The 12,862-nt window shown below is 40.6% G+C and overlaps 1 protein-coding gene across 1 annotated transcript in view; it reads left to right on the top strand.

Moving 5' to 3' along the window:
• LOC128502597 (connector enhancer of kinase suppressor of ras 2-like) overlaps window positions 1-12,862 on the top strand; it is a 162,232-nt gene that overhangs the window by 72,684 nt on the left and 76,686 nt on the right. Inside the window, exon 2 of the mRNA XM_053472436.1 lies at window positions 1,254-1,417. Coding sequence (XP_053328411.1) covers window positions 1,254-1,417 — 164 coding nt within the window. The remainder of the gene's footprint in view (window positions 1-1,253; window positions 1,418-12,862) is intronic.

Here is a 12,862-nt window from a genome sequence, read left to right as displayed (position 1 = left end):
GACAAGCCAAAAATCTCATGGTGCTGCCATAAACACAAGAGATGCTGAGAATGCATATGCAAATACAAATACAAAAAACATAACAGCCCCCTGCATAAGACAGTCTGCAGCTGAAACCCAGGAAGATATACAATAACCACATCACCACACATGAACCAGATGTCATGTCTATAACAGAACCCATAAGGCTTATGATACTGGCTTAATACCCGAGGCTTGGGGTAGCCCGAGAAATACCATTACGTAAGTTATGGTGGGTAAAGGTGATGGAAACCCCTTCCACTGAAAATTAAGGGGGTAGTAGAAGTATTATTAAACACCCATCTACAGACACCAGACAAGCCAGAAGGCTTGTTTTTCCCTCAGAAATCTTATGGTGCTGCCACAACCACAAGGGATTCTGGGTAGGCGCATGCAAATTTGTCTTTAAAGCTGTCATGTACAGCGGGCAATTACTTTCAAGGGATCCATGTATAAAGTGGATATAGAGGTGATCACTGCGGACCTTATTTACATACACCTACCCATAATCCCTTGTGTTTGCGGCAGCACCATGAGATGTCTGAGGATAAAACAAGCGTTTTGGCTTGTCTGGTGTCTGTAGATGAGTGTGTAATAATACTTCGACTACCCCCTTAATTTTAAGCAGAAGGGTTTTCCTTCACCTTTACCCACCATAACTTTGGTTATGATTAAATTCTTCTAAGATAAATTGTCATCATGCCCAGAAATGCAATTATTGGTTCTTTGGCTCATTCTATATTTAGATGTTGAAAATAAGCTACCTGTTTTGCTGTATTTGCTGTTTTTTAAACAAGATGTGTTTATGCCAAGACCCAGAAATAGAAAAATTATCCCACTCCAGCTGCCTTTACTAATACTCACAGATGGAGGCGCGTGCTTTGGGATGCGGCACAAGGCGGCTTTTTAATGTCGGTCTGCAACAGATGCTCACAAATGGCCCTTTAATTAGCACGGGTCTTAAGAAGCTAATTTTTCCACCTCTGCTCATCTGAAGAGAACCTGAGAACATTACCGGTTGTCCTTGACTGAGAAACCGTGCTCCATGGTAGCTGGAGAGACAGGGAACCCTCTCCCTGTCAAGGCCTTAATCATCCATTTTAAGGTTCCATTTTTGTTTTCCCCATCTAAATAAGAAATGTTACAGAAAAGTAACTGCATGGTTAATGAAGAACAATTATATTTTCATTCGGTTCCTCAATGGTTCTTATTCAACTTTCCCTTCTCAACAGGTCTAGATGATTGCCTTCAGCAGTACATCAAAAACTTTGAGAGAGAGAAGATCAATGGGGAACAGCTGTTGCACATCACTCACCAGGAGCTGGAGATGCTGGGGATCACCCGAATAGGACACCAGGAGCTCATTTTAGAAGCAGTCGATCTCTTGTGCGCTTTGGTAAGAAGATGCTATTTACTAAAATGGGGGGAAATGGGACATTTCAGGGAAAACAGGCAATTCGTGCAAAAGTTTCAGAATCTTAAAAAAAAACTTTTAGTAACTCTTTTATAAATATATATTTTTTTATTTGTTTTTTTTAAATTATTTGATATTTTTTATTTTTATGCTTAAAGGAGAAGTGTCATATTCCAGATTTATATAGAATTGTTGCAATAAATAAATATCCTACTTGGGCTGACAGTAAGATTCCAGTGCAATCTTTGCTGTAGGATCATGGGAAATAAAAGAAAATCTGCATAATGATGCCCTCCAAAAATCAGAATAACATAGAGACAGAATCTAAAAAGCAAAAATTTGGGTATTGTAAGCAATAGCGATTTTTTATTATTTATTTTTTATGATTTTAGCTCTGATGTCACACTTTCTCTTTAATTCTCATGATATTCCAGTCCTAAAGACATTTATTTTAAGGACAACTGGCGATTATTTTTTGCTGTGTCAGGTGATCGTCATTCTCCCAGTGCGTGTATTTCGGGAACGCCGCGAGTCGGCCGTCGCGTAGCCCTTTATTTATTGTCATTTAGGGATGGCCAAGCGGTAAGAAATATTACAGGCCATACGTATCATTTTTGGCATCAAAGAGGCATCGTTATTCTATTCACATATACATCGGAGGATTGCAGACTGTTTGTAAATCAAAATTCATGAAAAAAAAGCCCTACGGTAAAAATACGGATTTAGAATGTAACGCCGATAGATACGTATTTATGAAAGGATGTATCAGACGTTTACATTCCGCGCACTCAGCGTGTTCCATCCATCATCGACTTTTGCTTTTTGGTTGAGATATATTCCTGATGAATAAAGTGGGTTAAAACAAAACATAAAACACATTACGCTTTCCATAATGGACAAATGCACGCGTTTAAGCATAAAAAAAAACGAAACCAAATTATAAATAATGGAAGTCTTGTGATAAAAGTATATGGACGTGTTTCAAAAACTCTGTACCGTGAAGATGCTGTCCCACTTAGACAACATATTAACGTCACTCTTTAGTTTGTTACGAAAAAAAAACCTTAGACCCAATGTTTAATTGCATAAAAATTATTTTGAATGCTTTTATATACCATGACAATTGAGCATTACGTGTAAAAATGATGATTGAGGACGAGGGCCTTAGAGGGGGCAGCTGCGGCAGGCCTAGGGCAGTGCCAGGGGAAATACGCCTCTCGTTCCATGTAAAGGTATTTGCTCATTCAGAAGTATTTTTTTTTAGTGGATCTGCCACATTCCCCAGATCTAACATTTTTCAGGCAATAAACCAGTCAATATAGTAATTAAGTTACGTGCAGGTCTGGACTGGCCAGCAAAAGCCCAGTGGGCCACTGACAAACATAAAGCGTATAGCCAGCCCCCGGGCGCACTTATGTCATCAGGCAGCCGCTGGCCTTAAAGGGCCAGAGCTGCCCCGTCATCAACAGCCCAGCTCTGATTATGGGTATGCCATGGGAGCAGCTATTTAAACGTCTAATTCTCAGGATCTGTTTTATTATTCCTGTCCATCATCACTCCCTTATTATCAAGGTGCTGCTTGTTGCTGATTGGTTCAGACAGTCTTTGTAAGCAGGAGGGGGAAACAAGTACAGGGATTGGGAAACTTAAACGAAATAAAGCTATAGTTAGTTTCAATAAATTAATTTACTTGAGATAAGAAAAAAAAACGTTGCTCCTTTAAGCCCGTCAGGGACCAGAGTCGAATTATTTAGCAATAAGTGACACCCGGTGCAGCGCTTTGATTTGTTCTCGACGTCCAAGTGTTTTTGTTTCCATCTCAAGTAAAACATTAAAGATATCGGTAATCCTTCAGATTCCATGTTCTCTGGTCTCCCGCTGAAAAGGTTAATAGACTGAAGCAAAAACCTCTGAGTATCAGGTATATTTGTACACTCATTCTTCATGCGTTGCCATCTGTTCCTGGAGCAGTATTGTTATTTTAGAGTGAAGGAATTCATGACCATTGCACAAAATAAATCATTTACAACCTAGAACGGAAAATCCGCCGAGACACCAGAAGCGAGGGGATCTTTTCCAGTCGTCGCTCTGTCAGTAATGCATCAACGCGCCGATCCTCGGGAATATATTCTGTATCAGGATCTCGGAGTTTAGAACGTTGACCTGTGGTGTAAGAATGACCGCCGGATAGACAGGCCGCATTTATGCCATCAAATCAAAGTACAGATAGCTTGCGGAAGGTCAACGGACACATAACATGCATTATAAAACCGGCGATAAGCAGAGCAGTTAGGAGTGATAGGGATTGGGCCCATAGTGTTCATTAACATAAAAGTATATGAGGTCATACCTTGGCTTTTGTTAAAATGACTCATGATATACTCGCCAAACTCCGCTGCCCTTTATAAACACGAGCAGCGGGGCCAAGAAAGAGACACAGAACCAGCACTATTACAGGGGGGGGGGCATGTAATATTGGGTTATGTGTCACCAGTGAGGGCCCCCTCCAGGTTGGAGAATAAGGACACGCCTGGTGGGCCCTTGTTGCCCCTTGGACCAGCTCTCCCCTTCTGGTTCCCAGGAATGATTGTTAAACATATTCCCCGCATCTAATAGATAAATGCATCCGACTAACATTTTTTAAACAATTTATATTTTATTTATTTTTTAAAAAGGGGATTTTTTAAAAAATTTGAGCTGCAAATGACAATGTAACATTTTACGCAATACGCAGTATATATATATATATATATATATATATTACAGTGCGCTACAAAAAATATACAAATCAAACAAATAATATAATGATTACTAATTAATAAAAGAATAACAATGTGCCATGCGTGCTTATATATATCATTAAATCAATGTATAATACAGCTCCTCCCGACACACTTAAGAAGTTTCCAAGGCTTTGAAAGTAAACTTCTATTATTTAGACCTTTAAAAGAATCGGAATGCGGCAAATGCTCCCGTCACGCTGTTTGCCGTGACTCGGATATAAATGGGTCACATTGTTTCGCGCAGGTACTTGTCACAAATTTGCTGAACCTGTCATATATATAAGTTGTCAAAACGGCTTTTAAGATATCAACAATTCATGGAGGAATTCACCGGGTAAGTTTCAAAGGCATATTTTGCCTTTCTAAACTTATTTCCCAACGCTGACAACATGATGAAAAAAGTACATTTTTTTTCTTTTTTCTTGCAATCGTTGGGTTGTTTCACTCCTAAGATATTCCCGCGGGAAACGTATCACGGTATTTTCTTGCCTCGGTAAGAATGAGAGGTGCACCATTGTGATTTAAGATAAGCAAAGCTCAGATTGTTGGGAGAGTTATCGAAATGGGCAGAGTTATACCTTTTTTTGAGACAATTTAGGAAAAGGTGTAGATTCACATTTGCTTTTTGGGGCCTTATGGGTCTACTCTTCAAACGTGGTGCCATCTCAAAAAAGAGATCTCAGAGGTTCCAAAAGCATGTGACTCTTCATCCTTTTCCACATGGTATAGAGTTATATTTGCAGCCGTACATGTTGTTCTTCAGATGTGGTTGCCTCTGTAGAAGAGATTTCAGATGTTCCAAAAGCAAATGGGGCTCTTCATCATTTGCCCTGTTGGCCCAAATAAAGCTTGGCTGTAGACTCCATGTTCTTTGATACCAAGACGGCTATATCCATTTACCTTATCGAGACAGGGAAAAGTTATGGTTTCACCAAACCGCCTTGAGTGTGTGCAGTATATTCAGGTGTCAAAACTGGAAACCCAACTTAATTGGGCCTAGTGATGGGAAAACCATGGATTGGTAGGTATTAAGGGCACTATTCATTTTATTTATCTATTTATTGCTAACATCCAACCACTTATGGTTACTACATGCAATAAAGGTTTAGGTTGCTAAATCAACCCCCACAGAGCAATATGGGGACGGTTGGTGTCTCTTTCATTGGTTGCCATTTTCAAGTAAAATGACAGGGTTAATTTAAATGCCCCTTCCTTGGCTGTGAAACAACTTATTCAAGATGATCCTATAGTTATTAGAAATTTTTTATCATATCCCCAAAAATCATTAACAGACAGTAAAATCAACCTCCTGCTCAGGAAGAATTTTCAATCAATACCCTCATAAATTGGAGCACCATATGTGTGGCTTATGTTATTACCGGCATAAAATGCTCAATACAGTATGTAGGAAAGACAAAAAGGACCGTTGAGGAAACGTATTAAGGAAGACCTGCATGTCATAGAACATAACGATAAAAAATCCACAATCAATAGACATTTTCAGGAGTGTGGAGGTGGTGATCTGAGATATTTCAGGTTCCATATAATCAATTAACTAAATAAAAGAAGAAACATTTTGGCTACTTCTTTTTGTCCAACCCGACCCCCCCCCCCCAGAAAGCTAATGACAAGTTCCCTAAAGAAGGGCTATTTTACTATTTTTTACTATGTTCTGTACTCTTGTGGACTAAATGCTTTTCCCTTGTAGCTTCAGAACTGTTCCAAAGCACTGGAGAAGGATAAAGATGTTGACCTCCAGGAATCTCTAATCCGTTCCCTTGGTACCCGTTACAACTTATTTAGGGCTACATGCTGGGACCTAAAACCTCAAAATTCAGATGATTTTTGCAAGGAATGAATCCACCTCCTGATGATTATAAATTGAATGAATACAGTGGAAATATGATTTGACTTGCAAAGCTATTTTTATGGTGGACATACCTAAAGGGGCAAACTCATGATCCTAAAGGAACTATATAACCCTTCCGTCCTTCAGTAAAGTCTCAAGCGGGTAACTGGAAAATATAGAGATCATCTGTTACCAGGGGCGTAACTAGAAACCTCAGGGCCCCGGTGCGAGAATCTGTTAAGGGCCCCCCCACCCCATCTATCCCTTTCTCACTATCTACCCTCTCCCTCCCTACCCCCCCTTTCTCACGATCTCCCTCCCTAACCCCCCTTCTCACGATCTACCCTCCCTACCCCCCTTCTCACAATCTCCCCTCTCCCTCCCTACCCCCCTTCTCACAATCTACCCTCTCCCTCCCTACCCCCCTTCTCATGATCTACCCTCTCCCTCCCTGCCCCCTTCTCACAATCTACGCTTTCCCTCCCTACCCCCTTCTCAAAATCTAACCCTCTCCCTCCCTACCCCCCTTCTCACAATCTACCCTCTCCCTCCCTACCCCCCTTCTCACAATCTACCCTCTCCCTCCCTACCCCCTTCTCACAATCTATCCTCTCCCCCCCCCTCCCCCCTTTGTAGGTCACTTACCGTCAACTCCTGTGTTGGGAGCGTGAGGCTTTGTCTCGGGTGCCGGCGCTTCACTGCTGAGCGCCGGCATATGACGTCATATGCCGGCGCTCTGCGTGAAGCACCGGCACCCGAGACAAACGCCTCACGCTCCCAACACTGCACTCTGGGCAGCGCTGAGGCAGGCGGCGGCGGCGGCGGCGGCGGTGACGGCGGCGACGGCGGCAGCAGCGGGGAGCAGAGGCATCCTGGATTTCTGTCAGTCAGGGGGGCTCAAGAGTTGCCGAGCGGTCGTTTTCAGCAACCGCTCGGCACCCTTTGGGCCCCCCTGACTGGCAGAACTCCAGGGCCCGGTCCCAGTCGCGACCCCTGCGACCCTGGTAGTTCCGCCACTGTCTGTTACATCTCTGAAACCTGCGCTCCAAGCAGCGAGCTCCATTAACAACTATGACATTTTAACTACTCCGCGGGGTCATCAGCTAAATCCAAAGTGGGATTTTTGGAGTGCCTAGAGGTGAAATGCATAATGAATTTTTATTTTTTTTATTTGCTGAGAATCTTTAGGATTCTTTGAGTACCCAGAAGTTCAGTTGCTATTGAATTGAATCGGAGTGAATACAGGATCCCAAATTACCTGAGTTCCTTTAGGTTTCTCGACAATTACCTTCTCTTTTGTCTCTATAGAAGCCTCAGGTAGTGAGGGAGTTGTCCTCTAAATCGCCCATTTCATGGTGAAACAAACAGATTAGTTATTAATTAATTAGACTGGAGTATATAATAAATAAAATGAATAAATAATAATAAAATAAAAAATAAAATAAAAAAATACATTTAAAAAGAAAAAAAAAGGATCTTACAAGTGCCCCGAAAGTCGGTAAAGATAGTCTAGACTACATCTTAAAAGAAATGAATTTACTTCTGTAAGCCCAACTTTTTATTCTCAGGAACCTTTACTATGCATTCAAGAATAATGGATATGTATGGACAGTTTTGTTACCCATGTTGCATGTTCTAAACCCTACGATTTAAAGTTGTGTTTGTGGAGGTCACTGGACCAGTAGGAAGGAACAGCAAGAGCCATACGTGCCCTACACATGCTATAGGCTGATAGCTAGAGACTGGCAGCGATAAGAAATATCTGTTTATCTCGCAATCGCTCTCTTCGTTCTAATTGTACCTGTACAGGTAAGATGATTGACGATCATCAAAAAAACCTATTGTCACTTTAAATAATAACTGATGAGCAGGAATACAAGACATTTCATACCCAATTTAAGAAAAGCCTTTCACCATTCAATTATTTTTTCTCTATAAGGGAACTATTAGAACACACTATCGTAGCGGAATGAGATAAAAGCGCATTTTGGGCAGGCTGGAATTTTACAGCGGACTTTAATATAGGAAGCTTTCCAAAAAACAATATTCCTAAGGGCAACTTAAGTCACCTCTTTCAAATCCCCCTGTCTTTTTCTTAATCATCTTTATTCATGACAAAGGAGGAATTTTAATCTTGCAGATTTCGACGGCTTATTTCCAAGTTTTGAATAACAAATTCGTGAGCTAAATGATTTAAGGTAGGAACACCTTCATGGGCATTAAACTGTCAGATGCAGACGTGACATCCAAATACATATTTATCAGCCGCCGCGCTGGCGGCTCTGTGGGGCTTTTATAAACAGGACATATACATCAAATTTTACAGCGAGCAGTCAAGCCATACGGGGTAAAACCTGTTCCATTTATAATAGAGGGTTTGTTCTCAGGCATTGCAATAAATATGGTGGACTGTATACTATAAGGGTGATATACGATGCTAATGTCATATTATATGAGTATCCTATGGATGGATAGTTGGCTACCCTTTGGTGATCTAAGTGGGGGACCACTGTATCGTAGAACCCCAAAGTAGTACATTCTGTTTGCTGTACTAATCTAAGTTGAATGTCGGCCTGATGAATGCATTTTAATATAAATGTTTAGATATAAAGGTTAGGCAACCGATCCCATTATTTGGGGAAGAAATCAATACAATGCATCAAAGTTAAAAAAGAAGCATTAACAAAGGGAAATGACTCTTTGTAATGCACTTACCATCCATTTATCAGCAATGAGATGAAGCTCTAGGCACTCGGATGGGCTTTTAATGTATACTGAGATTTACTTCTCTCGAAAAATATATCAGCAAACATCCATTATTAGGTATCGATCACTTTACGGCTTATACATTTCTCTATATTTATAGTATGTGTTTAGCTGTAGATGACATTCTGTAGAAAGGCATTTAATGGGATCTCCAGTATTGCCCAGAGCCAACCTAATGACTTATTGTAGAGGTTGCCAGACCAGTCCTCCATCAGTGGTGTAGGCTTAATGATATCCCTACAAGAACGCAAGGCAATGGGCAAATCCCTCAGTGAATGGAGACTTTTATATAATTATTAATGTCCACATTCTATCAGCACCAAGTTAGTTAGTAACATCATTATGGTGTATTTTGGCTGACACTAAGGTTGGCTATCAAAGCCTTTAACGATGTATGATGTCACACAAGTGTAAGGCTTGCGATTGCCCGCATAGAATCTTGCGGATGTTTTTTTTATTGTATATTGGAACATGATCTATCCTAGTTGGGAACGTAAATGACTTGGCATCGCAGCGAAGTATAGATTGTATCAACAGAGTTGTCTTCATCTCAATCCTAAGAAGTAGATCTGTCCATAGTGATTCAGAGCTAATTTACCCATAACCTTTAATCTGAAAGAGATTTTTATTTACGTTGGACCAGGGACATCAGTAAAGAAAAGAACCTTTGTAGATCCATCACTGCCTTGAATGCCGTATTCTTGCAACATTGTTCTTCTTATTAGTTGTTACACCATCCATTCTTCCATTTGCCTCAAAGGCAGACTCTCCATAGGGTTGTTTTAGTTGGGGATGCATGGACAATATAGCCCCTGGAACCTTGCTAAACCATAGAATACCTTAGTTGATCAAGTAGTTGGATCTCTAAATCCAAAACGACCCATTGGTTCAATTATATTTTAAAACCCCCTAATCTCCAGGACCATGTTTTTACCAGAACTAATTTTTTTTTAACGCCTGAAATAATATTTTAGCTGATTCTAACATTTATAAACCATGTGACCAATTCCACATAGAATTAAGCAAAGATCAAGTTGCGTAACAAACAATATAATGATAATTTCCCATGAATGAAACCAGAAAACATAATCTTCTCATCCCAGATTCTAAACGAGTCATCTTGGTTCTGTAACATTTTATAGAGAATGTATACTTTTCCTTAGTCTCTGTTTCTCTTGGGTTTTAAAAGCATAAAATAGGTACTATAAGTTCAGCATCATTAAACACAGCATGGAGCACAGTACAGAACAGACAAAATAAAAGAATGAAATGGGAAAAGGAAATGAACAATAATGGGATTATCAGCAACTACTTTAATAATACACAATCTTAAGGAGACAGTATTACTTAATAGAAGCTCGCTTTATACAAATTTAGTAAAGTTCGAATATATCCATAGCTATTATTAGATTATTGCTCCATTTTTTGGAGAGTTTCTGTGGGAATTTTTGCCCGTTCATCCAGTAGAGCGTTTTTTAACTCAGGCACTGATGTTGGACGAGATGCCCGGCTCGCAATCTCCGTTCCAGTTCATCCCAAAGGTGTTGGATGGGGTTGAGGTCAGAGCTCTGTGCAGCCGGTCAAGTTCTTCCACTCCAGACTCATCCAACCATGTCTTCGTGGGCCTTGGTTTGTACACTGGGGGGGCAGTCAGGTGGGAATAGAAAAGGGTCTTCCCAAAACTGTTCCCACAAAGTTGGAAGCAGAGCATTGTCCAAAATATCTTGGTATACGGAAGCATAAAGATTTCCCTTCACTGGGAGTAAGGGGCCCAATTCTCAATAATTTAGAAATGTGTCCCAATATTTTTGTCCCTATGGTGATGCACAAAGCCCAGACCTCAACCCCATCGAACACCTTTGGGATGAACTGGAACGGAGATTGCGAGCCGGGCGTCTCGTCCAACATCAGTGTCTGACCTCACAGACGCTCTACTGGATGAACGGGCAAAAATTCCCACAGGAACAGGAACTACCCCAGAAGGGTAGAAGCTGTTATAGCTGCAAAGGGGGATCAACTATATATTAATGTCTATGTATTTAGAATGTGATGTCATCAAAGTCCCTGTTGGTGTAATGGTCAGATGTCCCAATACTTTTGGCCATATAGTGTGTATGTGTGTGTGTGCATATATACCCCTGAGCACGATGGGTTAATTGCAGTGTCCTATTACCTACTGTCCCAAGCTGTGTATGTGTAACAACAAACAAGCTTTGGTGGCACAATTCAAGGTAATTTACAAGTAAAACGCACAGAATGGTTATCAACATTCACTCATATTCACTGTTTAGTGATTGTCTGAAAGCTCTCCTGTCGTTGCATTTCAGCAAAGCAAAGCAAATTAGGACCGGCAACTGTTAACAGAGCTAACCTCGGGAATAACCGGCCGCTTTAAATACATACTGGCAGCAGACAGCTTGACTTTTGGTCTTTGATATTGCCAGCAGCTACAAGAAGTAACATTTTATACCAAACGTTCTGTAACTGGTCAACATTGAAGAAAGTGGTCCTCTGGAGCAACCAAAGTCAATTATCTTTGATGGATAGCAAGCAGATAAATACAAAGACAATATTACACACATCATTCATGGGGAAGAAAACAAAATCCAGACACATTTTATCCCAGTCCAGTCCTTCGAAATAAATACCATCAATGGCTATGGTCATAATACCACTTAAAAAGATTAGTTGCCAACATGGTGCCATCATGTTTTAATGTATAATTCATTTAATTCAGGAAAAACATGACCTGTTACCCCCCACAGTGATCATTAAGGAGTCGCTAACCAAAGTCCTCTATCCTCTTGACGCCAACGGATGTTCTCTAAAAGAACGCTACAACCACAGCTTGTTGTGAGGTCCATCTTCACCTTGGATGGTCTGCAGATAAAGGAACTTAAAGGACTAGGCATCCATAGGATGTCTCGGATCCATCAGCATTCCAGAATACAAATATGTGATGAGCAAAGGCTGTTAGTAACCCGTGGCGGCCTGAAAATGTACTATTTGAGGTGGTTACCCCACCAGCTCAGAATGTATCTACAGATTGTAGCGGTGTCTTTGTATGTAACATGTTCTCAAGCGATAGATTCTCCTTCTGTTCTTGTTGGTTTCCGGCGCAGAACATCTCAACGAACGCGTGTTGAACAGAGCAGGCCAATATATATTGGTTACAATGAAGCGGAATGGAAACATATTCTTTTCGCCCAAAAGGCTTACAGTTTTTTTCTGATGAGTTTCTTGCTCTATAGAGGACTGTAAGGTTAAAAGGTAACAGCATTTTTTTTGGCCTAATATGCACGTCAGGAAACATTTTTTTTTTCCTTGAGAGATAATTTTTTTTTTCCTGTCGGTATTATCTATAAGTGCAGAGATGTTTATCCTTTATCCTTGGAGGTTTGCTGCAATAACACTACAGGTAATTTGTCTACAACCACATAAAAGACCACCTGGTTTCATTCGGTCCAATGTGCACCTAAAAAAAAGCTTTAACACTGATTGTGCTTGCAAAGATACAAGTAGAGGTATAGATCAAAGGATGAAAGGATTTAAAATGTGTTTGTCTGTGCAGACTATGACATCAGAAGGCGATGCCATATGCAACTTAACTCACACTAAGTGATTAGAACATGGTGCTACGCAGTGATGTCATATAATAAATAGGATAAAGCCAGCCTTTTTTTTCTCTCTCTTGATCTATACATTCTGTAAATTCTACTAACTTTACCTCTTTCTTTTATAGACATTAGTGAAATGTATCATGTAAACCTTCATGGTAGGATAGTAGGACAGACAGCCTTCCAGCAGAAATGGTAGATGTTAACAAAGTAAGGGAATTCAAACATCCATGGGAAGGCATGTGACTATCCCGAATTTAAGATAAGACCGAGGACTGATTAATGTCTAAGAACAGCGGGAATAACAGGCAGATCAGATGCTGCTCCTGCGATCTCCGGTATCCTGCTGAGAGCTGCGGCCCCCTTCAGATGTAATTCATCAGATAATCAGCCGCTACATGCGCAATTTACA

This window comes from Spea bombifrons, chromosome 8 (genome assembly GCF_027358695.1).
Source record: "Spea bombifrons isolate aSpeBom1 chromosome 8, aSpeBom1.2.pri, whole genome shotgun sequence".
Classification (NCBI taxonomy): domain Eukaryota; kingdom Metazoa; phylum Chordata; class Amphibia; order Anura; family Pelobatidae; genus Spea; species Spea bombifrons.
Note: the sequence above shows the minus strand (reverse complement) of the source record. Positions and strands in the feature narration are given on the sequence as shown.